General features: G+C 45.4%; 2 protein-coding genes across 2 annotated transcripts; both read left to right on the top strand.

The window, feature by feature from the left end:
* The first annotated feature begins 1530 nt into the window (after window positions 1–1530).
* On the top strand, window positions 1531–13974 carry ARL6IP1 (ARL6 interacting reticulophagy regulator 1). The gene is made up of 6 exons (XM_083373073.1): window positions 1531–1610; window positions 6892–7025; window positions 9765–9884; window positions 10737–10854; window positions 11689–11773; window positions 11931–13974. Exons 1-6 carry the CDS (start codon window positions 1575–1577, stop codon window positions 12047–12049), a joined length of 612 nt encoding a protein of 203 aa, XP_083229199.1. The 5' UTR covers window positions 1531–1574; the 3' UTR covers window positions 12050–13974.
* A 2137-nt stretch (window positions 13975–16111) lies between these two features.
* On the top strand, window positions 16112–26712 carry RPS15A (ribosomal protein S15a). The gene is made up of 5 exons (XM_083372886.1): window positions 16112–16225; window positions 18973–19110; window positions 19767–19846; window positions 25125–25210; window positions 26571–26712. Exons 2-5 carry the CDS (start codon window positions 18978–18980, stop codon window positions 26662–26664), a joined length of 393 nt encoding a protein of 130 aa, XP_083229012.1. The 5' UTR covers window positions 16112–16225; window positions 18973–18977; the 3' UTR covers window positions 26665–26712.
* Window positions 26713–27138: the final 426 nt, after the last annotated feature.

Below are 27138 nucleotides of genomic sequence, written 5' to 3'. Positions count from 1 at the left end.
TCACCCCATCACTTTGACAGGCAGACACGGAAAACAAGATTGGAACTTTTAATGTATTGTCACACCGTTTCTACTAAATCCCCAGGTATACACTGGATGTATAGAACCATCTCTCAGCTCTGAATTAGTTATTTGCAAGGGACAACCGTTTCTTTGTCTGCCTGTTCCAGATTTCAGCTTTTTGGAGGTTAATCCTCTGCTGTGCTGGTGGCGTTTGCTGCTTCAGGGGTCCCGAAGATTGTTGGCAAGGTAGAAGAGGAACAGGTGGCTTTGGAATTCTTCAGAAAGTTTTGTTCCTGGAAGATCTGATTTTACACGTTTGCTCATTTGGAGTTAAAAGCCAACACCATTTCCAATCGGCTATTTTTAATTTTGCATTTGATGGTGTTGCGTGAACCACTGTTAAAGATACATGCCCGCCTTTGGAATGCATAATCACAAAGGAACTTGTGCAAAAGTTGCTATTGTCTCACACACCCCTTTCCCCCCCTAACGTTTTGCCCACTTGCAGATCAGGACTATAACCTTTAAAAACACAAAAATACATGAATACAAGGTGAATCCTAGTTTGCTTCACCTTCCTGTTGTGCTTATGCTTTTAGATCGCATCCTTTTCCAGTTCAGTGCAGGTTCTGCTTTGTGGCGATATGCAAAGTAGCAAGCTTGCATTGGGAAGCCATCTTCCCCACAGTTTTTTTTCCACTTTTGAGCACTTTAATCTTCCGACTGACATTTTGCTGGTTAAAGGAATCACTTCCCCTAAAAGGAGTATTTAATTTGACCCAATTAGGAGAAACGTGGAGCCCTTGGTGCTCTCTGAGCTTGGTTCGTTTTCTTGCAGAAGTTCCATTGCTCAACAGTCAAAAACAGGGATCTTCAAACTTGGCCTTTATGGCTTCTGTACTACAACTCCCAGAATTCCTCAGCCAGTCATGCTGTCTGAGGAATTCTGGGAGTTGTAGTCCAAAGGGCCAAGTTGGAAGACTCCCCACGGGTCAAAAGCGTAGTTTCTTTGACTAAAACCAGGGGTCTTCAAACTTGGCCCTTTTATGACTTGTGGACTTCAACTCCCAGAATTCCTCAGCCAGGCACGCTGTCCGAGGAATTCTGGGAGTTGAAGTCCACAAATCATAAAAGGGCCAAGTTTGAAGAGCCCTAGACTAAACCATTCTGACGGGAGTAAAAGTACTTAGACTGCAAGCTTATTCAAAAGGCAGGATGACCGTTCCCATCATGCCTGCTGGCTGGGGCTTATGGGGGCTGGAGTTCAAGCACCCTTTGCAGCCTTCTGCTTCATTTCCTGAGCCGTTAAAAGGCGCGGTGTGGGTTTTTCCCCTCCTGGGAAGGGGCGGGGCTTGCCTGGCACCTCCTCCTCCTCCTCCCCCTTCCGCGCGCCAACCCTAACGACGGCAGGAAAGGAAAGCGGCGATTGATCCTCCCTTCGAAGAAGGGACCGCCTCCGAGCGGGCTCCCGCCCAATAGGGAAGCGGCGAGGGCCCTCGGCCGCGGGTGGGCGTGGCCGCGCCAGGCCAGGGCAGCGACGGGACGACGAGGCGCTGCGGCTGCCGCACAAAATGGCGGAGGGCGATAACCGGAGCACCAACCTGCTGGTGGGTGAGGGCCGAGCGGCCGAGGGGCAGAGGAGGCCGGAGGGGGCGAGAAAGCGCAGGGGCCGGGCGTTATACGCGCGGTGGCGGGGAAAGAAGCGCGTCTGAGGCGGGCGAGCGGCAAGGGAAGCGCTCGCAGCCTCTGCCTGAGGGGGGAGGGGGAGAAGAAACCGTCCTTTCGGACGCCGCTCAGGCGTCCGCAGAGCCCGCGCGCAACGTGTGAACGCGCCAACCTGCGTGTACGCCGCCGCGTTTACGCCTCCCTTGCTTTCCCGAGCAGCCCCCTTTCTTTCCCCCCCCCCCACACGCACGTGTATTTCCCGGGGTCTTCGCATTCCCCCCCCCTCGGTGATTTGGGCGGTTTGCCTGGAGTCGGAACGGCCGCGTTCGCACAGCGCGCTCCACCCCGATTCGTGCCTTTTCTTCTTCTTTTCAAGCCGAGGGAGCTGAATCACTCGACGGGGCTGGATTTGCATGAGAGGGTTGGGGGGGGGAAGAAAGGGTGGGTCGGGGAAAGGGAGGAATGACCTTTCAAGACAGAGCAGGAAGCTGCGGCCGATGTGTTTGCTTAGCTCAGGGGTAGGCAACCTTGGCTCTTTTATGACTGGTGGACTTCGACTCCCAGAATTCCCGAGCCAGCATGGGGAACTATGGCCCCTTGATGACTTGTGGACTTCGACTCCCAGAATTCCCGAGCCAGCATGGGGGAAATATGGCCCCTTCATGACTCGTGGACTTCGACTCCCAGAATTCCCGAGCCAGCATGGGGGAACTGTGGCTCCTTCATGACTCGTGGACTTCGACTCCCAGAATTCCTGAGCCAGCATGGGGAACTATGGCCCCCTTCATGACTCGTGGACTTCAACTCCCAGAATTCCTGAGCCAGCATGGGGAACTATGGCCCCCTTCATGACTCGTGGACTTCAACTCCCAGAATTCCTGAGCCAGCATGGGGGAACTATGGCCCCTTCATGACTTGTGGACTTCAGCTCCCAGAATTCCTGAGCCAGCATGGGGGAACTGTGGCTCCTTCATGACTCGTGGACTTCAACTCCCAGAATTCCTGAGCCAGCATGGGGGAACTATGGCCCCTTCATGACTCGTGGACTTCAACTCCCAGAATTCCTGAGCCAGCATGGGGAACTATGGCCCCCTTCATGACTCGTGGACTTCGACTCCCAGAATTCCCAAGCCAGCATGGGGAACTATGGCCCCTTCATGACTCGTGGACTTCAACTCCCAGAATTCCTGAGCCAGCATAGGGAACTATGGCCCCTTCATGACTTGTGGACTTCAACTCCCAGAATTCCCGAGCCAGCATGGGGGAACTATGGCCCCTTCATGACTCGTGGACTTCAACTCCCAGAATTCCCGAGCCAGCATGGGGGAACTATGGCCCCTTCATGACTCGTGGACTTCAACTCCCAGAATTCCCGAGCCGGCCTGGCTCAGCTTGGAAACCTCTCCCTTTCCCCTCAGCATGGCTGGCTCAGGAATTCTGGGAATTGAAGTCCACGAGTCATAAAAGAGCCAAGGTTGCCTACCCCTGGCTTAGCTTGTAAATGAACAGGGAGTTATGCAAAACACTGACCTCTGGTTGATAAGGAGGGGGGGTCCTGCCCTCCCAGAGCGCCTGTCCGGCGATGGCCAAGCCAGTCTGGAACTTAGAATAGAATAAGAGAGTTGGAAGGGACCTTGGAGGTCATCTAGTCCAACCCCCTGCTCAGGCAGGAAACCCTATGGGGGGGTGTCTTCAAACTTGGCCCTTTGATGATTTGTGGACTTCAGCTTTCAGAATTCCTCAGCCAGCAAACTTGGTCCACACACGTTTGAAGAGAGAGAGAGACAGACAGACAGACAGACACACACACACACACACATACACACACACAGTCAAAAGCATAGGTTTCTTAACTAAAGCATCTAATGGGAGTAAAAGTACTTAGACTGCAAGCTTATTCAAAAGGCAGGATGACAGCTCCCATCATGCCTGCTGGATGGGGCTTATGGGGGCTGGAGTTCAAGCACCCTTGCAGCCTTCTGCTTGCTTTCCTCAGCCCTTAAAAGGCATTTTTTCCCCCAGGGAGGGAGGGTGGGTGGGTTGCCCTTCCACCCTATCCCAGGGGTCTTCAAACTTGGCCCTTTTATGACTTGTGGACTTCAGCTCCCAGAATTCCTCAGCCTGTGAGTTGAAGTCCACAAGTCATAAATGGGCCAAGTTTGAAGACACCCCCCCCCCCCGCCCTGTATACCATTTCAGACAAATGGCTGTCCAGTCTTTTCTTAAAAACTTCCAGTGTTGGAGCATTCACCACTTCTGGAGAGGCAGGCTGTTCCACTGGTTAATTGTGCTAACTGTCAGGAAGTTTCTTCTTACTTCTTTAGTTTCCAAGATTGTTTAAAGAGCAGGAGATTGGTTGGTTGTTTCTCCCGAAGACGAGCGGAGGTAGTCCTCCACGTATGACCACAACTGAGCCCGAAATTTCCATTGCTAAGTTAAGACAGTTGTTAAGTAAGTTTGGCCCCATTTGGCGACCTTCCTTGCCACAGTTGTTAAGTGAATCACTGCAGTTGTTAAGTTAGCGTCACGGTTGTGAAGTGAATCTGGCTTCCCCCACTGACTTTGCTTGTCAGGAGGTCGCAAAAGGTGATTGCTTGGCCTCCAAGAGGCTGCAACCGTCATAACTGTGAGTCAATTGACAAGCATCTGAATTTTGGCCATGAGACCACAGGAATGCTGCATTGTATAAGTGTAAAAAACGGTCGTGTTGTTTTTTTTTCCATTGCCCTTGTAACTTCAAAGAGTCACTGAATGGCTGTAAGCCGAGGGCTACTACTACTTATCCATACATATTGTGACATACATCATCGTGTTTTTATCCCACCTTTTAAATCTATAACTCAGAAGGATAGCCACGCACCAGTGTTCTGTCTTGCTGTTGGCTCTACGTCCTCCCTTAAATCAAACAAGGCATGGAATGTTTCAGAGAGAGATCCAGACTTAAACGCTGACATATTTTTCCACTGGAATGCAAATTTGTCCTGATTTACAGAATACGGAATAACAGAGTTGGAAGGGACCTTGGAGGTCTTCCAGTCCAGCCCCTTGCTGGAGTAGAGCAGGAGACTCTATACCAGGGGTAGGCAACCTTGGCTCTTTTATGACTCGTGGACTTCAACTCCCAGAATTCCCGAGCCAGTTATGCTGAGGAGAAATGGAGAGGTTTCCGTGCTGAGCCATGCTGGCTCAGGAATTCTGGGCAGTGGCGTAGCGTGGAGGGTGCAGGGGGGGCCGGCCGCACCGGGCACAACATCTGGGGGGGCGCGCTCGCACTGAGCTGCTCAGGGAGCCCCAAGGGCTGCACAGAGTCAGCTTGGCTCTGCTCTCGAGCAGCTCTTTCTTGCAAAGCGAAACGAGTCCGGCAGGTGAGATGGGCGGCCACATAAACTGAATAAAATAAATAGAAGCGCCCAACTCTCCGCCCAGGCTCAGGCCAACCGCAAGCGCCCCGCAGGCGCCCCGGCAGGCTTGGCCGAGCGAAGACGGACCCGCCGGCCGGCTGGCCTAGCTTCGTGCGCATGCGTGGCTTTATTTAGCGGGGCTCACGTGCGAGCTTGAATGCAGCGGCTCTTGCAGGTCGGAGCCTCGCCCAGCCGCCCTCAAGAGGGACCCGGAAGCATCCCGCATGCGCGCGACTCTTCTTGGAAAGTCTATGACGCTGCGGGGCGCATCTTTTCGGCGGTGCCATGACATCACTTGCCTTGCCCCGGGTGCTGACAACCCACGCTACGCCACTGATTCTGGGAGTTGAAGTCCACGAGTCATAAAAGAGCCAAGGTTGCCTACCCCTGCTCTATACCATCCTAGACAAATGGCTGTCCCAACTCGTTCATAAGAAGGGGGTAGACATACCTAATATTCCTGCTGGCTCTTTTCCCTGCAACCACCTTCTGCAGGTGGGTTAAGAGAAGGACTGGCCCAAAGTCACCCAGCTGCTTCCAGGCCCAAGATGGGTCTAGAACTCACTGTCTCCTGGTTTCTTGCACCTTCACCCCCTACACAAAACTATGTTTATGGGAGGTGTTCTCTCCAACTCTTTGAGACAATGCCCAGAAGGCCGGTCTGGAGGGCCGCATTCCCTGCAATAGGCTGTGGATTGTGGGAGTTGTGACCTCCCAGCTGTTTGGGGGAAACCAGCTTTCCTTGGAAATGGTGATTGTTAGATTATATTGGTTAACATGCCCAAGGCAGGCCTAAAACCCACAGTCTCCTGGTTCCTAGGTCAGAATGCTTACCATGACTCAAAACTGGCCATCTGCTTGCCTGTGGGCTGCCAATGAGTGCTACAGAGCATATACCACTTTCGCTTTCTAGTTGGGAAAGCCTGCAGGCTACAAGATCCCCTAAGCTGCTAGAACAGGGGTGTCAAACTCAAGTTTCATTGAGGGCCGCATCAGCATTGCAGTTGCCCTCAAGGGGCTGGGTGGGTGTGGCCAGGGTGGGCGTGGCCTACTGGGTGGGCGTGGCCAGAGTGCATATGGCCTACTGGGTGGGCGTGGCCAGCTCTCCATGGTTCGCATCAAGGGTGCCTATGGGGGCCCGGGCAGGAGTGGGAGAGATCTGAGGGTCTCTGGCAGGAGGAGGGTCTCTGGGCCAGGGCCAAGGCAGTGGGGGCCGTTCCCTCACTGTTTCCAGGATGGCTTCGCGGGCCGCATGAAACCACTTCGAGGGCCAGATCCGGCCCCCGGGCCTTATGTTTGACATGTCTGTGCTAGAACCTTGAGGAGGAATCACTTTGAAAAATGCAGCATTGGGTAGATTTTCCTTATATGTCCTGCTGCTGATTATATAACACCCACCATATATCCCTTTTCTGCAGATGCGATCACAATGTACTTCTTGCTTGCTGAACTAATACACGTCGAGAGCTATTTAATGGGGGAGAAAAAAACCACGAGTTTCATTTTGCTGTTTTTTTTCTGACATCTCTCTGCATCTCCCTCTGTGGTTTCAAGTGATACTTGCTAAGATAGCCATGGTAATAGGAAGAGGAACAAACAGGATGTTTTGTTAAGGGTACCAAAGTTGCTTCAGCAAGGTCAAGTACACAACATTTAGCCAAACTCAAATCTTTTCTCAGATGTTTTTTTACCCCCCAAATTGCAAGTCTTCAGTTATAGATTATTTCAGATTTAACACCCAAGGAAAAAAAAGCTTGCAGACGTCATTATTTAAAAATGTCTCGCTTATGGAATGTACATACCTTTTCACATTTTGCTGCAGGCTGCAGAGACAGCTGGCTTGGAAGAACAGTTGCAGGGATGGGGTGAAGTGATTCTGGTAACTGACAAGATCCTTCGTTGGGAGAGACCATGGTTCCCGGCTGCCATGCTTTCTGTCGTGTCTATGATCTTTCTGTAAGTTACGTCATTTCAACATTACTTTTCAGCAGTTCTCTGAAATAAATTAGGCAAGTTTTCAAGACACTGCAGTGCTATGCAAAGTGAAGAGGATTTGTTTACGTAACTAAAAGTAGGGTACTGCAGTAAAAAAAAAATTTTTGGGTGTTGACTTAGGGTGCTGTCTTAATTTTCTTTAAAATAAAGGCCTACTGGGAAATCAGCAAAGAGCAAAACAAATAATGAGAAGGGGGGGCTCTCAAAAATTTATGTTTAAAGCAAACCTGATGCTAATACCCTTTCATAAATCGACAGCGCCGTTTTAATTAGGTGTGCAAAACATTTAGTCCTCTTAAGCAGAAGGGCTGTGAAAATGGTTTACAAATATCAATACCAAGCGGAGTTGTGCAAAATGAGAATCTACTGGCACCGGACACCGTCTGGAACTTAGGATTTGGGCCTGCTTATAACATTCTGTTAGTAGAGCTGTCACTTTCCTAGAAGCGAGACCGTCTCTGCTTATTTTCCTTACTTTCTACAAGACCATACTACAGGACGGCGGAGGGGGACAAAAGATGGGCTTATGCACCAGAGTGTAAATTTACACCTCATGTTCTAGCTAGTTAATATAGAAATAGTTGAGGAGGCTTAATGGAATGGCTGCTCTGTGAGATTTGAGGAAGAGCTCAACAGAGGCCACACAATCGTCTGTTTTTCTTCACTGAACTCCTTAACACAAGACCTGCTGGCTGAGTGACAGCTGAAGTAAGCCGAAGGCAGCTGATCTCTCAGCAGAACTTATGAAATGCATGACTGGTTGCAGATAAGGGAAAGGCTGGTAGTCATGTTCAACTACTTAGGGGGAAGAAAATGCTGCCAAAAAGGTGGGGGGAGGGGGGAAGCACTATAGTAGCCTAAAATCTGAATTTGGAAAGAACAGATTGTCTGCCTTAAAAGTTTGCCGTGACTAGAACCAACAGGGTGAAGCTTAAGAGATTAGAATAGTTTATTTAAGTACAAGCATTCTGAGAACTCAAAACAGTATTACATTTCCTTATTTGGCAACTGTTTGCAGCCTCGCAGCTCTGGGCCGTACCAGAGCCGTAGTAAAGGTGAAATTAATTACACGGCTGCAGTAACGTCCCGTGTTAAACATTCATACAGCATCTGGGTCCGAGGAATGTAGGAAAAGCTTTTTTGAACCCCTCTTTTTCACTAAACCGTGGCCTTTCTATCCTAGAGCAGGGGTAGGCAACCTTGGCTCTTTTATGACTCGTGGACTTCAACTCCCAGAATTCCTGAGTCAGCATAGCTGACTCAGGAATTCTGGGAGTTGAAGTCCACGAGTCATAAAAGAGCCAAGGTTGCCTACCCCTGTCCTAGAGGGGTTCTTTCTTTGATGCCAGTGAATTCTGTTTGTGCAAAACATGTATCTGTTTTAAGTGTCAAAACAGATTGTACAGCTTGTTCCTTGTAACATATTTGCTTTTTTTAAAAAAAAATAGAAGTGGGAGCCATCGGTGACCGAATCTAGGTTATTTTGTTTTAAGTGGCTTAATCTAGAATTTGTTTAATTTATAGCAGCGATATTCACAAGCTAATATAGAAATCCTAGCGGGATTTGCAGTCCTGATATTTTAACGTCCGCTTTTGTTTGAGACTTGTTTACGTAGCCTTCTCGGCCTCAGTGCAAATAAAAGTAACGGTGATGGATTACAATACATTTAGAGAATATCAGGTTGTAGAGGATAGCAATTGTTACAATTCAGTCCGAGTTTCTTTGACAGGTTGGTAATGAACTTTGTTGTCTTTCAAAGTCAAATAGGTTTTCCCTTTGCCCTAACCCTGCTAAGCCCGTTCTCCCATTAGTCAAGTTATGTTTCTGTTGCAGAAACAAGATACGCTGCAAAGTGATAAAAAAATTTTTTCCCAGATCTCTACTTGCTCCTGTTCCTTTCCCTCGCCCTCCAGCGCACTGGTGTATCAGTTGCAATTTTTAATTAAAGTGCACTGTGCATACTAATCCTTGTATTCCCTCTGGGACGTAGATAGAATTTCACGTATATTTAATTACAAGTGCTTGTGGAGAAGGTTGGAGGTGCGTTGGTAGAACGTGAATGTTACTTGTAATTTCGCACGTGGGTGATAATTATTGGCTGAGAACCCAACAAATGATTGGCAACAAATATTGGATCAATTCAGATGCAACAAGAAATGTTGCCTTAGTCAAAATTAGTCTTAATTTTAAATGAAAAATTAATGAAAAATCGAATTGATATCCCTCCTACTTGAGGTTTTCCAATGGATAAAATTGCTTGAATCTGCTTTGAACTGAACGTTGCCTTGTACAAGTCCTCTGAAGTGGAGTAAGGCACAGTGTAATTTGGTTACCTGGAAGGTTTATGCTTCTTGGTTGTAAGGAAATGGATGGGTTATTTGGAGTGGGTAAGCAAGTAGTCACCACTTTGCTTCGATTACTGCCATGTGCTGTACATAGGACTTCCCTCGAAGGCTATTTGGACGTTGTAGCTGGTCCACAATGCAACAGGTTAGTTAGGAGCACAACTTAGTATGCTTAGGTAACCTCATGACTGTAGAAGCTATATTGAGTGTAATTCAAAAGTGCTGGTTGTTATTCACCGAGTCTTTTATGGCGCAAAAGTTGGGTAACCTGCAGGGGTGCCTGTCTGGATTGGATTGCATATGTTTAGCTTTAATTGTTGGATTACTATCTCAATTCTTTCTTTGTTTCAACAGGTTGATCTACTATTTGGACCCCTCCGTTCTCTCAGGTGTTTCCTGCTTTGTCATGTTTCTTTGTCTGGCTGACTATCTTGTACCTGCTCTTGCCCCTAGAATCTTTGGCTCCAGTAAATGGTATGTTTGAATATTAAATTCCACGAATGGTTCCTGGTTTTTTTTAAAAAAAAACACCTAGTAAAAAAAATCACTCAAGAAATGAGCGCCGATCAACCCTTTTCTCTGCGGACTGTATGCGTTGGTCAGAGAAAACTAATAATAATTGGGAATAAACAGCCCTCCATGAAAACAGTCTACCTACTCCTGACTCTTCCCACTGTTGCCAGCGCAGTCATGGATGGGCAACTTTACAACTTCTGCATTTCAACTCCCAGTTCCTGCTGGCTCAGGAATTCTGGGAGTTGAAGTCCATAGGTTGTAAAGCTGTCATAGTTACCCACCCTTGGGTAACTATGGGCTGAGTCAATCTCTTCTGTTTTCTTATTTTGCTTACTTAGCAAACAATACCATTGCACCCTTGGAACAATGTGAGGTAATGCAGCTTAGGAACCTCCCTGTTGCAAATAATTGTTTGCTGACCCGGCAACATAAAATAGGAGGAGGGACCACTGTGTATGTAAACCCCTTGAGCTCCTGTTACAAAAAGTAGGATTCAAACCAAATAAATATTCAACGGAAAATGGCCATCTTAAATAAAGCTTCAGCTTGCAGTTGACGATACCTTCCTTCATCCCTGTGTGGTCAGTGCAAATGAATGCAGATTCTACAAAGAAAATTACAGAGAATATCACGTAGATCTTAAATGTATGGAAAACCTAACAAGACAATAGACAGGGATAATAAGTCTAAGGAGATAACTTATTGGAGTGGGGAAAAATGGAGAATAAATGATGAATGTGTATGTAGGGATGACCATTTTGTTCAGGAGAGGAAAAATATCGGTGTTCTGCTTTGAACATTTCCTTGAAGGACAACTGAACAACAGCAGCGCTTCCACGAAATCTGCAGCAACCTGGTGAAAACACGCCGCAAAATCGTTGGCTGGTGGAAACGCCTCTTCACATTTAAGGAAGAAAAACCTAAAATGGTAATTTGTTTGTTTTCCAGAAGACGTTCCAATCCCATAACACGATTAACTCAGTTTAGATCAGGGGTAGGGCAACCTTGGCTCTTTTATGACTCGTGGACTTCAACTCCCAGAATTCCTCAGCCAGCGTGGCTCAGCTTGGAAACTTCTCCCTTTCCCCTCAGCGTGGCTGGCTCAGGAATTCTGGGAGTTGAAGTCCACGAGTCATAAAAGAGCCAAGGTTCTCTACCCCTGGTCTAGATTATAGTGTGTGTAGTAAAATCAAGGCCTATGGAGATTCTCAGTCGTCCGGGTCATGATTGTCCCAAAGATGTTTTTTCAGAAGGCGATTGGACTTTCTTTGTTTTTCCTTGAAGACGTTTTGTTTCTTATCTAAGAAGCTTCTTCAGGTCACAAAGCAGGCTGAACGTCTTCGAGGAAAAATAAAGTCTGATTGCCCTTTGGAAAAGCACCTTTGGGACAATAACATCGAAAGCTTTAATTGCTACACCTGATTTGCCTTTCTCTAACCGGCATCCATCTTTATTTAAATGTAAATTTTTAAATGTGGGCTTTTAGAACGTGCACCTAACCGTCTAATTTAAATTAAATTTTGATTTTACTTGCTAGCAGTAACTTTACCAGGAGTCCCCGATAGCACTACTTTTATGCCTTGAGGACAGTCAGATTGTCACACCTTTGAATCAGTACGGAAAATAAAATCTTATCCAGAATAAACAAGCGAACTGTTTTGTTTGTTAACGGCCAGGAGGAAATGCTGAGCTGAATAAAGCATTTTATAATGCCTTCAGAAGCTGCATTTTATAACGATTACGTGTGGTCTCTCTCTTCTAGTACTTCACAACAATGGTGTGTTTGTTAGCTGTGATTTCTTGGATAGGACAGCAAGTTCATAACCTCTTCCTGACTTATCTTATTGGTAAGCAATAGATAAAGCTGACAAGCTTGGGGTGGGTGGGGGGAATGGTCGTTTTTCTCTGCCAGAAAATGGAAACATTTAAATTAGCAAGTGCGGGGAAACAAACTTGGTACAGAAAAAGGCTGATAACTTATTTTTATTTTGCTTTTTTTTAAAGTGTGCATCGTCTTCTTGTTCCCTGGATTAAACAAACATGGGGTAATTTCCAAATACGCTGGAATGGCAAAAAGGGAGGTCAACAAACTCCTGAAGCACAAAGAGAAGAAAAATGAATGAAGTGTTGCTTGCCCCCTCACCCAAATATTACAATTCTGTTCTGGGAACAATTCAGATGACTTGCTGCGTATTTAATAGTATAGAAGTGCTTATACCAGCCATTGCCTTTCAACTTTTAATGTGGGACCCTTTTCTGCTGTACAATTCCCAACCACCTGGTCCCCAAACCACACATTAATACAGTGTGTTAACACAGCATCATTCTTCTAAGTAAGTGTGATTAGCAATCTTTAGTGTAATAAGGCTGTGGATCAGTAATTATTGGTGATGGTAAGCTGATTATAATTGTGGAGCTATCCTGTGTTAATATTTTTGGTGTAAAAAAAATAGCTAAACTTCTGTATTCCTTCTAAGTGTTTTACGGACATACACTGGACTGACCCGATTTATTTGGAAATATCCTCCAGATTAAATGAATACAATCCGTATTTTAAATTGTGGATTACCGTGATTTGAATAAGCAAGGCTGCTAGAATTGTGCATCCAAGTTAACCCCTGTCTCCATAATAAAATATATTGCACTGGAACCATACAGGAAACAGGTTTAGGAAGCTAAATCAGCTTTGTTGTTTAAATCGCTGTAATTTTGATGTCGTGTTCTGATGACTTTTTAACAAACATGGTCTTAAAAAATGTGTTGAAAATACTTGATGCATCCATCTTGTGAACATGGTCTACCTTTGTTTCCTTCTTGCTACTCTGCTTTTATTTTGAATTTAAAAAACTATATCCTATTTGTCTCCAATATGCATTTAAATTTCATAATTTCAAATGAATGAACAGTGTTATTCCCAGTTTGAAACCAGTCCTGAGGAACCTTAATGGTTTTTTAAAATTACCGTTAGGCTTTCTTTCCAGCAAAACAAAGGTGGTTAGGATGCTTAATGCTTTTATATTATTGCCTTAGAACTGCCTCATTTTAATTAATAAGCCACCAGTATAAATTTTTACAGTTTTCTATTAAATAAAGGAGCACATTTTAAAAATCTGCTTTGAGCAAAATTGGTTTGGTTGCATAAATTGGACCGTGTTTTTCCTTTATTTACCTACAAATATAGTGACTGGGTGTTGATCAACACACAAACTGGCCAAATAGGTCAAAAGTATTATTCCCTCCTGGGCTTCAGCACACCTAAATTACCTTTATTCTTTTTTCCATGGCAAAATTTTCTTTTGCCAGTGACACCAGTGTGTTTGACTGGTAAGTGGATTGAGAAAGTGACACAAGGTAATTTTTATCTAAATATTGGCAATGCAGATTTTTTTGGTTGAGAGATTAATTCAATCAATTGTAATAACTTAGATTTACTAGAATCCATTTAGTGCTATGCAGAGATTCAGATAAACCTAATTCCAATATGATACCAAACTCATGGTGTTTTTTGGTATTAGAATTTATTTTTGGAGAAATTAAAACTTGGCCAAGATAGTGCTTCTCCAAACCAATTGAAACCTTGTATTTGAAGATGCCAAGTTGGTCAACATTGTAGGAGTGACTTTCGCTTTTATTAATGCCACCTTTACTTTTAGATAGTGACTAGATTGCAGTAAAAACATGCAATAGCAGAAGCACAAGCAAATGACAAAAAAGTCTTTTGATAATTTGATTCATTGTTTTTTAGGGTTTTTTTTAAAGCACACACTTTACTGTCAGTCCCTTCCTCTTTTTTATCATTTTTTTTTCTAGAAGAAAACCAACTTTTAGCCTGGATCGTAATGCTGCAGTGTTTTAAATGAGCAAAACAATATTACAAGAGGAAAGAAGCTTGCCATGTATAAAAATAGGACAGGGAAGTTAGGATAAGTTTTGTGTGCTGACCATTTTTTTTGTCCTTTCCTTTGTGTTAAATGTGTAATATAGAGATGGATGTTAATGTATACTTAGGAAACTAAAAGTTGAAATAAAAATGTGAAGAGAAGAAAAATGTGAGTAATGTTTTATTGATGGTCTACTACACCAACCCCAGTCTCTAGGTTATTCAATAATTATCCGGAAAACCCCCAGCAAAACATGTCTGCTATTTCTGGGATACTCAGCTGCTGAGATCTTCATGGTTTCAATTTCTTCTCGCTTTTTCTTAACTTGCTCTTTACTTGTTGACAAGCTGTTTGCATATCAATGTTGGACCCCAGCTTATATCTACAGCTGCTAAAGACATCGATCACTTCCCCTCGGTCTTTGGCAAGATGATTACACTAGTTTGAACACAACGTGGGGTTAGGCTGACGACGAAAAGATCTATCTGGGTAAAAAATTCTGACCGAAATTTAAAAAAATGAAATACCCTCCAAACACTTCTTAGTGCCAACCACCAGCCATTACAGCTTGGGACACAGTCCTTGCAACTCAACACAGTTGGAGGACACCAGGCTGGCCCAGTTGCTCAGGTCAATATCAATAGATCAATATAACCATTATTTCATGCAGCATTTTGAAAATATGGTTGGGACTTTGGAAGCTAAAAACCATTTATGGTCTATAAACTATAGTCTATGGTCTGGTGGCATCAGGCAAACGGTGTTCTAAAAAAAACCAGCCAACTATTTGTACAGCGTTGAACTAAGATTTGGGTTCTAATCATGGAAGGTCACCAGGCCCCTAGTTGTTTCTTCTCAGCCCAACCTATTTCGCTGAAGCGTGTGACAGATGAAAAGAGCACTGCTCCTGGAGGAAAGTCTGGGACTTATGATTCTAATCAATAATACTAACCTCCACTTTCAGCACCAAATTTAGATAGCAATAGGTTTATATCACTATCTGCTGATTTTTATTCTTTTAAGCTGATTCTGTTGTATTCTCAAAGCTTGGTTTGTAAAAGCACCATTTTCTTTTCAGATTCCTGACACCGGATAATCACCAACTTTAGCTTGGTGGCTGGATTCATTTGAAATCCTAAACCATGGTTTGTTGAGTAGACTACAACTGGCTGAGGTCACGTAACAGCATTCAGATGAAGGAAACCTGAGTTCAAATTAAAGGGACCTGCCATGAAGTGGGAACTTAATTGGGGAAGAAAAATGGGGGCATTTGAACATGAACGTTAGAAATCCTGCTGAAAATCAAGAAGCCAAGCTCACATTTAACTAGCCTGCTGCATATCCCCAATTCACATGGGTTCAGTGTGTTCTGTAAAATTACAAAATTTAGATTTGAGTAAACCATGGTTTGGCTGGGGTGGCTATCCCGAGGTTCTGCAAGAACCATTCATTTGTGAGTTCTCTTCCTAAGATAACGGTTGAAGTTCACCTATCTTAAAGTTGCCAAGTTTGAGAAACCCTGGATTAAAATTACTGAAAGGTACAGTTCTTCAGACATGTGGACCGCCATTCACAGTGCAAGTCGACTTGAAATTTAAATCCCCAGGGCATAAAAACTCGCATCAAGCAGGCTAGAAGTTACATACAAGAAATTGTGCACTATAGTCCTACTGCAGGGGATCTTCAAACTTGGCCCTTTGATGACTTGTGGACTTCAACTCCCAGAATTCCTCAGTCGGCATTTTGATGAAACCACGGGCTTAGATCCAGACCATGGGGTCTTCAAACTTGGCCCTTTGATGACTTGTGGACTTCAACTCCCAGAATTCCTCAGTCGGCCATTTTGATGAAACCACGGGCATAGATCCAGACTTGTGGACTTCAACTCCCAGAATTCCTCAGCCAGAGCACGCTGGCTGGGGAATTCTGGGAGTTGAAGTCCACAAGTCACAGATTTTACTCAAAGATGCAGATCCTTGCTGCGTTAACCCTAGAAAAGATTTTCTCCAGCGAACTAAATTCCTGAACATTTCTCAATAAAGAAATCCCTTAAAAATCGCGTAAACAATTGCCGTTACCCGGGTTGATCCTACACTACGTTGTGGGTTGCAGGGCAACCGTGTTGTGCTTTGCAATTCCCTTACATTCCCTCCTTCCCACCCGCAAAAAAAACCCAAAAAAATCCCCAGGGCTGGAGGCAGAACTCCTTCTCACCACAGCCCAAACAAAAGTGACCCCTCTAGCCTTTCCATTCTCTATAGTCTCCCATCCATTCCCGAAGCCGGGGAATCCGGAAGGCTTGGATCCGGAAGTTCTCTCTTGTCTCCGGCTCCTTCCTGGTTACCTTGCCGCCTCGAATTCCCATAATAACCCGCGCGCGCGCGGCCGCCTTCCTTTTTCCGCCATCTTGCTGCCCTGGTGAGTAACGAGACGCTTTGGGTCCCCGCTAAGATCCGTCCCGCATCGCCTCCATCCCGCCTCTTCGGCCCGTTTAAACGCCGCTGCCGGCAAGCCGGGGCTCCGCTCGAACCGCTCGGTTCTTTCGGAGGAAGCCGCGCCGTTCCTGGCCTTCGCGGCGCCGGCCTGAACCCAGCCGGGGGGTAGTGGCGGCGGCGGCGGCGTCGGGTTAGGAGAGGAATGGCTGGTTAGGAGTGGAGCTTGGAAGGCAAGCTCGGGAAGCGAGCTGGGCTTGAGGCTGCGGGACAGGCCTCAGGTGGGAAGAAGGGAGGCCGAGACGGGCTGGCCCGAACTTCCGAGCCCAGTTCCCTTCCCACTAGGTTAACCACGTGTCGTCTGAACCCAGGACGTGGGTTATTAATTCCCGGGTTAAGGATGTTGTGGGAACAGGCTAGTCCAGGGCAGTGCAAAGCAGCCCCCTCTAAAACCTTGGTTGGGGGCGGGTGGGGTGGGGGGCTGGAAAGGGGCAAACCTGGCTAGAGAAACACACACACACACCCCTCTATAAACCGAGCCAGGAATCTGGGGTGGTGCTGCAGCCAAACCTAGGTTTGCATTGGAGCCTTGCATCTCTTGCGGGGGGGGGGGGCCGCAGGCTGTTTCACCCCCCTCCTTTTCCCAAGTTTGTAAAGTGGACTGTCCGACTTGTTGCCAAGTGCCCGTCGTGTGTCGCCTTGTCTTCCATGATGGTTGAGGGCAGGATTATGGGCAAAAGCTATTTGAAGTCCCAGAGGTTTTTTTTGTTGTTGTTTTGCAATTTGTATTTGGGAGCCTTCTGCCACATTCTGCACATGGATCCATCCATCCATCTATCCATCCATCCTCTGGTTCTTCAAATGCACTGCTGCACAACTCCCTGGATTCCCAAGCAACATGGTGGTTGTAGTATGGGGACTTGTAGTGACATGCACCACCTGGGAGAGAGAGAGAAGCTTGGGATGGTGTGCTGTGTAGAGAGAAACGTACCAACTTCCCCTGGGTGTTTTGTTTGGCTTTTAAGATTTATTGCAGATATTGAGGGGATAAATCCACAGAATAGGAACCACCCAAACGTGCTCTCAGTTGCAGCTTTTCTCCTGAAAAGAAATGGAAGCATAATTTTTTTTAAATTTTAATTCCATTTATATCCCTCCCTTCTCCGAAGACTCAGGGCGGCTTACAAGCTTAGCAGTAATGTACCCTTGTGTGTATATGCAAAATAATAACTTTCAACATAGGCAAACCTAGTTCATGTCTTTGGATAAGGAGAAAATGCCGTCTTTTCTAAATTCCACATTTAATGATAATGTTTCAGGAAGGTAATTACCAGTTTAATCTGCATTTTGGTGTCAGTTAATTCATGTTCACAGCAAGTTTCTGATATCTGCCAAGAAAAGGTTCTGCAGCTCTGCTTTAAGTCATCTTGGTTTGCATTTGAAAAGTTTTCCTTGATCTGTACTAAAAAGGGGATACAAGATCACAGAATACTTTGTGAAGTCAAGATCTGAAAGCTTTTCTTGTATTTGAACTTGCTGTTGCTGAAATAACTGGTTTTAAATAATATTTGTTGACTAGCTCACAAGAGTGAGCTAAATTTAAGATTTTATCATCCTGGATTGGTGCAACTTTTGCAAATAAGTCTTCACACTTTGGGTTATTTTTGTGCAATGGCTTTCAAGCTTTTCTTTTTTTTTTCTTAAATAGCATTTTATCATTTTTGTTTAGAAATTCTGGGCACAATCCAGCCAAACTTTTTAACTGGAGAAAATAGGCAAACTGTGTTGTATTAAAGGATGTGGAACTTTATCCTTAACTTGGGCTGAATTAATTTAGTGTAAAATCAGTACTTTAGATGCTGAACATAAGAAATTTATAGACAATATTTTTAAAAGGAATCAGGTGAAAAAGCAGCTACTTCCTTTAAGCGATGATTTGGCTTGATCTGTAACATGCTTTGCACGTTTGCTCTGACAATTGAATTTGAATTTACAAATAATTTATTCAAATAATGCTTTTTTAGGAACTCTCTGTTCCTTCTTGCTTAATCTCTAAAAATTATAATATAAATGTAACATTTGCTGAGTTTGCAAGAAAGACAGTTTGTTTTGTAGGATAGCTGGGCCTGAGTATGGAAGTTGCAACCTGAACAGACTTTTATCATTTATTACCCCCATTTAACACTATTAAGAATGAAATTACATTTAATGTCTCTACTGAATTCACTACTTTGTTGTCTACAATATACTTCTTGGGGATTACACAGTTAATGCATGTAATTCATTATGTTGCTTGTCATTTCTAAAGCCTTTGTGTGTTCAAAAGTGGAATTTTAAACAATCTCGTAGCATTTGGTGTTGCACTGAACATATAAGCACCCTGTTAAACCAATGTTTAAGCTTTTTTTTCTCTCAGGAACCCTTTTCACTTTTAAAAATTATGGAGGACCCCCCCCAAAAGAGTTTTTGTTGGTATGGGTTCTGTTTATTGATATATATCATATTAAATATAAAAAAGGATGCATTTGGTGCCACTATTGCTTCTTAATAGCGGGATGGGATTTTAATGTCGTGTTACTTTTCAGCAGAGGCTAGCAAATAATTTTTAATTTATAAAATCTTAAAGAGGGTCTTGGGGGACCTCGGAGATAGTCAGACCACCCCCGTCTTAAAGCATCCTATGCAATTCTAGACTCCTAACACGCTCTCAAATGTTTTGTGTTGTTTCTACAGGCATCATGGTGCGCATGAATGTTCTGGCAGATGCTCTTAAAAGCATCAACAATGCAGAGAAACGTGGCAAGCGTCAAGTTCTCATCAGGCCGTGCTCCAAAGTAATTGTCCGGTTCTTAACTGTGATGATGAAACACGGTAAGCCCCAGGGCGTACAAACTCACGTGTAACATTTTGGAAAATACTCAGCCTTGTATGTTACCTGGGGCTGTTAGAAACGGTCCAAAAAAATAAATAAAAATAAATCATCCATCTTTGGGTTGGGAAGACCAGTTAAAAAGTTGGAAGATGGAGCTAGTTAAATGTGTTGCGCCCAATTTTATAACCTAATTTTTTTGGCCCCCGCTGTTAAATCATAAGGTTGTTAAGTGAATCCAGCATCCTTCCTTGATTTTGTTTGTGGGAAAGCCCCAAATGGCGATCAAGTGTCCTCAGGATGCGGCAGCCCTCATAAATACCTGCATGCGAATTTTAATCACGTAGGGATGCTGCAAGGGGTCATTAAGTGTTGAGGACAAAATTGCCAGTCGCTCTTTTTCAGGGCCTGTGTTGGTCATGGACTGAATGTTGTCCATGAATTTTATGAGGTCTCCTAAGCAGGAATTTGAACTCTGGGCTTCCTGACCCAGTCTGCAATTGGCCTGTATTCTAGTGTGGATCTCACTAACTTAAGGAACGCTACAGTGAAATAAGAAATGATTGGGTTTGTTCCATCCCAAATAGCACCCAGTGTTTTGGTTCTCAATTTGGATTAAGACGTTGAAAGTTAACAGGCCGTGTTCTTTAATTCACAGGCTACATAGGTGAATTTGAGATCATTGATGACCACAGAGCTGGGAAAATTGTTGTGAATCTCACAGGCAGGCTCAACAAGGTAAGAATTCAAGCTGGGCTCCAATTAATTTTGGGAAGATGTACATTTTGCCCGTATTTAAATCGATCTCGCTTGACGGAAAATTGCCACTGTGAGGCACAGGCGTGTGCCTATAATGCGTCCGTTGGATTTGAAGCGTTTTGTCCAACTGCTTTGACCAAAAAGGGTGGCGGCTCCATCTTATCTTCAGATTACACTCTTAAAGAGAGATGACAAACAAGACAGATGGAGAGCAAGGAGAAGGGTGTCCATTATAGCCAGTCCCCTAAAATTAGCAGTGTAAAATTGTGTGGCCTCTTGCCCGTTAGCAAAAGACAAGGACAGATTCATAGTGTCAGTCACGTAAAGGTAAAGTTTCCCCCGCACACGCGTGCTAGTCGTTTCCGACTCTAGGGGCCAGTGCTCATCTCCGTTCCAAAGCCGAAGAGCCAGCGCTTGTCCGAGGACGTCTCCGTGGTCATGTGGCCGCCACGACTAGACGCCAAAGGCGCACGGAACGCTGTTACCTTCCCACCGTAGCGGTCCCTATTTTTCTACTTGCATTTTGACGTGCTTTCGAACTGCTAGGTTGGCAGAAGCTGGGACGCGTAACAGGCGCTCACTAATGTTCCTTAAACCGCCAGGATGGAGGTCTAGGAAGATTCTCAATCATCCAGCTCATGGTTGTCCCAGAGGCACTTTTCCAAAAGGCAACTAGACTTCCTTGGCTTTTGAAGAACTGGGGAAGCTTCTTGGGTGAGAAGCAAAACGTTTTCAAGGAAAGAAAAAAAAAACACCAAGAAAGGCCACTTGTCTTGGGAAAACAACACTTGGATTGTCAGGATGGAGCAACGTTAAGCAACAGCGTCACAGTCTTTTGCTGTGCTCCATGTCTTGGAAATCGCCGTTCATGTAGCAAGTGTGTATTTTAAACAGTTCACGCCAGAAAGCAAATTAAGGCCATCTCTTAACCTGCCGTTTTATCAGATTTCTCGACGGCTTTATAAGTCATCTCCATCCTGGAAGCTTAAGGAGCTTCAGTGGAGGCTTAGAGATCTTTTTTAACGGCCCCGAGGACTGAAGAAAGATTGCTGGATTTTTTGCGGGATTATTGAAATGTTTCTTTATTAAATGGGACTGCCCAGAAAAACCGAAGTGACATGTTTATGGAAAACGCCTAGGACTGTTAGCAGACAAATCTATCACAACTTCCATTCTGTGGATTCTGTATTTCTGAGTCAGAGACAAGAGAGTGATTGCTTTTTCTAGTTTCCTGTATAGGTCCAATGGAGCAGCTCCAGTGATAAATTTTGAGTTCTGTGCTGAATTATTAGAATGATAAATCTGTTTATACGGGCATTCTTCCTTCTCCCATGCATGAGCAAACATGAATTCTAAATAGTCTCTTATATATCTTGCTAGAAGCCAGCACCTTTCCCCCCCCTTTTTTTGGGGGGGGGATGTTCTCATAACGGGAAGACTTCTAGATGACCCATTTTTTAAAATCATAGATTCATTTTTAGCAAGGTTGAAACAAATAGTGTTGCCCAAACATTGGTATGGCTTCCTTCCTGGAGGATTGCTAGTACTTTGTAGTCGTTGTCAAACTCAGCATCAAGTTACTTTCCTCAATTCTACTCATTCAAATGTCATTCTATAGGTGCTGGTTATCACCTATAAAGCCCTACATGGCCTGGGTCCGGGGTATTTGAGGGAACACCTGCTGCCGGCATCAAATGCCCTTCGCCCAGTGCGCTCCCACAGGGAGGGTCTGCTCAGGGTGCCGCCGGTGAGAGATTGCCGGCGGGTGACACCCAGGGATAGGGCCTTCTCGGTGGGAGCGCCTGCCCTCTGGAACCAGCTGCCGGTGGAGCTGAGGACTGCCCCCGACCTTCGATCATTCCGCCGGGGCCTGAAGACCTGGCTCTTTGAGCTCTCGGGCCCAGGCTGAGGAGACATTCATTTTAATTGGGGTTTTTAATAGTACAGGGTCGATTTAATTTTTTTAAAATTGGGTTTTAACTTTTGTATGGTTGATTTTAACTCCCTGTAAACCGCCCTGAGTCCTCAGGGAAAGGGCGGTATATAAATGCAATAAATAATAATAATAATAATTCTGTTAATTTGTCTTAAAAGATCTGGGTTATTCCTTACTGGAGTGACTGCCACGTGGCTGTAGCTGTGGATTCTATCACCCAAATTAGCACTCAGCAAAAGGAAAAACATAAAACGATGAAACTTTTGACACAGTCATAACCGTTCATCCTTTCCCATCTTTTTTTTTTAATGGCTTGTTAGAGGAAGAATTCCATTAAAAAAATCATGCTGCTGTGTGATTGTGAGCTCCTTTTAAACCTAGCTCCGAGCTGTTTATTTCTGGCGTTGGGAAAATTTTATATGCGTCCTAAGGATCCTGCATTTCATCTTGCAAGTCTTCAGCTTTAGCTTCCTCGGTCCAGAAATGAGGAACACAAGGGGAAGAGCGAGTTCAGGTGCTTTTTTAGGCGGCGAGGCCCACTCAGCAAGCTGACTTGGCCCATTGGTGCAAGCAGGATGTTGGCGTCCCATTGCCCGAATGATTGACCAGGATCACAATATAAAAGTAAAGGTTTCCCTGACCCAGTCGTTTTTGACTCTAGGGCAGGGGTCCCCAACCCCCGGTCCGTGGACCAGTACTGGGCTGCAGCATGCCTGCAACTGGTCCGCACAAGCAAGCAAAGCCCGAGATGCAGGCAGCACACAAAACCACGCACTCTCCAGTCCACGCAAAAAAATTCTCTCCAAGGAACCGGTCCCTGGTGCCCAACAGGTTGGGAACCTCTGCTCTAGGTGGTGGTACTCACCTTTTTTTTCTTGGCCGAGTGACCCAGCGTTGTCCGTAGACGCTTCTGCGGTCCTGCGGCCAGCATGACTATACACTGAGGCACAGGAACGCTACTGCTTTCCCACCAAAATGGTACCCATTTGTCTGCTTGCGTCAGCAGGCTTTCAAACTGCTCGGTTAGCAGGCCAAGGAACAGGAGCTCAGCCCGTCACGCGGCGCTCGGGACTCGCACCTGGGCTGTCGGGCTTTCGAGCTGTCAAGCTCAGCATCTTTGAACTCTTGAGCCACTAGCTTTCCTTGCCCGAGTGATGGGCCAGGATTGAGGCGTGTGCCTCCGCAGTGCCGAATCACCCTTTGGGGTCACATTGGGAGCCAGCGAAAGAGAAGCGTTGGTCGGTGCCGGGCTGCTAAGAGATGCCTTCCTACCTTGGCGTTTGGCAAGGGAAAGTTAATGGCTTTTCAGGTTGCCCAGAGCAGCTGTAATGCCAGTCAAGGCTGCGTATGATTCTCTCTCTCTCCTGGCAGAACCAGACACCCCTGCAGTAGCGGTGAGATTCATGGCTGCTGTCGTCCTCTCTGCGTTAAGGATGGTTCTTTTCGCTGGTATTGCAGACCGGCTGGCTCGTGGATTTATGAGGCTGGAAGCAAGAGCTGCGTGCTAAAGCTAAGAAACAAAACGAGATTTGTGTTTCGCAGCTTTCTTCTTGGCGCCGGTGTGTTAGGGTTTATTGTGCTTTAAATTCAGCGTCTTTAGAGGCAGACCCACGCAGCTGCGTACTTTCATATCCCATCATTGTGTGGCGGCTGTATTGAATGCTGCGAGTTTGTGTTGGTGTCATGGCTGAGCGTTGTCCAGAAAGCTTTTTTTTCTGTCGTCGCTGGGTGAGAATGAAAGAATGATAGAATTGGAAGGGATTTTTCAACCAGCACTGGAGTTCTCAGATCATTCCAGACAAATGTCTGCCCAGACTTACTTTAGAAAACTTCCAGTTTTCTTCTGAGCAGGCACAAACTCCAGGAGGCAGCGCGTTCTGCTCTTAATCTCTCTCGTTAGTCAGGACATTAATTCTGTTTTTGAGTTTGGATCATGCTAAAGTTTCCACCCATTGTTTCTTGTCCTGTTCTTGAGCACCACAGCGGATAAATATGTTTTTTTATTTATCTACTTAAATCAGTCTTTATAGTTGTCCATCGTAACAAGTGACCCTGGTTGGCGAACAGTATCCAGTAAAAAAACAATGGCACCATAAGTACAAAAAAATTAAAATGCCTAGCAGTTGAGGAAAAACGTCGCAATCTGCAGCGAATAGAATAGAAACTTTATTGAGCTAGTTGTGTAACCGTCTCAAAAATAGAAAACTAATGCAAATAGATGCAAGAAGATTCAAGAAAACAATGTCACCCCCCTACAGTTAACCCCAGTCTAATCTAAATATTTTGGAATGGCATTTGAAAGAAAGTATGTGGTCATACTAGTGATAACACAGGTGTGTTCCCTGTAAATAGGATTTGCAAGAATTTGCAGTGCTAATACAGCCAGGAGACAGGTCGTTTCACACATACTCAGGGTGCCACGTTTGGGCACAGGGTCGGAGAGCGAATGTTACATGGGGTGGGCGTTAGGGACACACACACACACACACCCAATCTGGCATTCCTTAGCCAACAGGACCCGGAGCATGCCCATCTTGCTGCACTAGATTAAACAGGGAGAAGCCATTGGGGAAAGGTGGTCCCTCAGGTAACCTGGTCCCAAGCCATAGAGCAGAATGGCTAAACAGAGCTTTTTATGCTGTAGTAGTAGTGTTACGTAAGGGACGCGGTGGCTCAGTGGGTTAGGACGCTGAGCTTTTGTCGATCAGAAGGTCGGCAGTTTGGCGGGTCGAATTCCGAGCGCCGCATAACAGAGTGAGCGCCTGTTACTTGTCCCAGCTTCTGCCAACCTAGCAGTTCGAAAGCACGTGAAAAATGCAAGTAGAAAAACAGGGACCACTCCGGTGGGAAGGTAACAGCGTTCCGTGCGCCTCTGTGCCGGCCACATGACCACGGAGACGTCCTCGGACAAGCGCCGGCTCTTCGGCTTTGAAACGGAGATGAGCACCGCCCCCTAGAGTCGGAAACGACTAGCACGCACGTGCGGGGGAACCTTTACCTTTAGTAGTGTTACATATGCCAAGTAACCAGCATCATTGGCTACCTAAATTTGTTCCTTTACATTTATAGCTGGGAAAATAAATAAATAACGGAATGACTTTCCAGGATTGTGTTCCCCCATAAACCTTTTTCCTGTCCCATTGTCCGTTGCATTACCTCTTCGCAACTACTGCTGGAAAGCTCTGGGTAGGCTAGAAGAGGGAAGGCTGTGAGGATTTATCCACAGCTCTTGAGAACCAGATAGGACAGCGTAACAGTTGCCTAAGCCCCTGTGTCTGCGCCAGTATCACTGTTCTCCCTTGCTTTCTTCCGTTTGGGCAGTGCGGTGTGATCAGTCCCAGATTCGATGTCCAGCTGAAAGACTTGGAAAAATGGCAGAACAACCTGCTGCCTTCACGTCAGTTTGGGTAAGCATGAGTCGAGGGGGAAAAAACCCGAACAAACTTGCTGAGGAAAAAAAAAATGAAATTTTGCCCGAAGATGGGAAGATGATTGACGGCTTTGAGCCTGGCCTTTTTTTTTTCTCCTCTTCTTGTTCCTGCTTCTTTGCTAGAACTTTGCGGAGAGCAAAAACGGCACTCTGGCTTCTTAAAACGGGGGGTTAACTCCACGCTGTTAACACATCTCGTACTAGAAGCTTCCCATTAGCCTTGGTGGAGCAGTGGGCTAATGCCTCCTTAAGTAACACCAGCCGCCTGCCATTAGTGCAGGTTCGAGTCCCACCAGGCTCAAGGTTGACTCAGCCTTCCATCCTTCCGAGGTAGGTAAAATGAGGACCCAGATTGTTGGGGGCAATTAAGCTGACTTTGTAATAATGCCGCTTGGGGGTGTGTGTGTGAAAGCCCTAATAAGCAGGCATATACATAGAATGAAGGCTACTGCTAAGCTTGTAAGCCGCCCTGAGTCTTCGGAGAAGGGTGGGATATAAATGGGATTAAAATAAAAAAATAAAATAAAAATTTTTAAATTTGAGCTGAGGTCTGTTAAAGCTTGGCTGTTCAGCTCGGTTACTCGTGCAGCCTTGGCACCGCTGGAGTGGGTAGCAGCTTTCCAGTTATTTTACTCCTACGTTTTGCAAGATGTGGGTTTCACAAATTTAAATATGCAGTTGGTTTGTAGCGATAGAAGGAGCAACCGTTTTGGGCTGTCATTTACTGATATTTTTTTCTTCCCATCCCTGTGGAGCTGAAGCAGGTATATCTGGTGATTGGAGTTACAGGGGCCAAATTGAGCTTTTGTTGGGGATGAACAGAGAGCCAGTTTAGTCTAGCCCAGGGATAGGCAACCTTGGCTCTTTTATGACTCGTGGACTTCAACTCCCAGAATTCCTGAGCCAGCCTGGCTCAGCTTGGAAACCTCTCCCTTTCCCCTCAGCATGGCTGGCTCAGGAATTCTGGGAGTTGAAGTCCACGAGTCATAAAGCAGCCTAGGCCAGGGGTAGGCAACCTTGGCTCTTTTATGACTCGTGGACTTCAACTCCCAGAATTCCTGAGCCAGCTTGGGGAAAACTTTGGCCCCTTCATGAGTTGTGGACTTCAACTCTCAGAATTCCTGAGCCAGCCTGGCCTAGCTTGGAAACCTCTCCCTTTCCCCTCAGCGTGGCTGGCTCAGGAATTCTGGGAGTTGAAGTCCACGAGTCATAAAAGAGTCAAGGTTGCCTACCCCTGTTCTAGAAGGATCAGTTCTTCCAAGCCAGTCGTGATTTTGTGCCCCGGAATAAACCCCGGGCCGTATTTTTCACCAGCATCTCCATCCTCTCTTTAATAGGTACATTGTCCTGACCACGTCAGCTGGCATCATGGATCACGAAGAAGCGAGGCGAAAGCACACAGGAGGAAAAATCCTGGGTTTCTTTTTCTAAACTTGTAAAAAAAAAAAACCAGACAAATTAATAAATTGTTCAAAAGGACTCTTTGCAGCCAGTCTCTTGAAGTGAATCCTTATGGGTCAGTATTCAGCAAGTGCCTGGAATATTTTCCTCTTTAATGTGTCGCCCTACCTGAAGTAGCCATGTTTTTTTAGATAATAGCAATGACAATACAAGGTGCCGAAGTAAATCTGTGCCTTGGGGTTTTAGGTACTCTGTGCAACTGCTAGTAGGGGTGGGTCTTCAGAGCAATTCTAGCTCTGAACGTAAAACCTCCTCTTTGCATAATAGTCTGGCCCACCGTGGGAAGGCCTAAAAGTTAAACATTCCTCTGTATTCACATGTTTCCTAGCAAAGCTGCTTGCATTTAATGCAATATTTCCCCCCCCCCCCTGGTGAGGGCCCCGCGCGGAAAAATCGATTGTATTTCTTCATTTTCTATTATCTCAGGTTTGGGTTTTTTTTCCC

Source organism: Vipera ursinii, assembly GCF_947247035.1.
Source record: "Vipera ursinii genome assembly, chromosome: 13".
Classification (NCBI taxonomy): domain Eukaryota; kingdom Metazoa; phylum Chordata; class Lepidosauria; order Squamata; family Viperidae; genus Vipera; species Vipera ursinii.
Note: the sequence above shows the minus strand (reverse complement) of the source record. Positions and strands in the feature narration are given on the sequence as shown.

Bases quoted from the DNA above. Each gene is read 5' to 3' on its own strand.
- ARL6IP1 (XM_083373073.1), top strand. From the start codon at position 1,575: ATGGCGGAGGGCGATAACCGGAGCACCAACCTGCTG. The intron at 1,611-6,891 runs GTGGGTGAGGGC...ATTTTGCTGCAG, and splicing joins ACCGGAGCACCAACCTGCTG to GCTGCAGAGACAGCTGGCTT. The intron at 7,026-9,764 runs GTAAGTTACGTC...TTGTTTCAACAG, and splicing joins GTCGTGTCTATGATCTTTCT to GTTGATCTACTATTTGGACC.
- RPS15A (XM_083372886.1), top strand. From the start codon at position 18,978: ATGGTGCGCATGAATGTTCTGGCAGATGCTCTTAAAAGCATCAACAAT. The intron at 19,111-19,766 runs GTAAGCCCCAGG...TTTAATTCACAG, and splicing joins AACTGTGATGATGAAACACG to GCTACATAGGTGAATTTGAG. The intron at 19,847-25,124 runs GTAAGAATTCAA...CCGTTTGGGCAG, and splicing joins TCACAGGCAGGCTCAACAAG to TGCGGTGTGATCAGTCCCAG.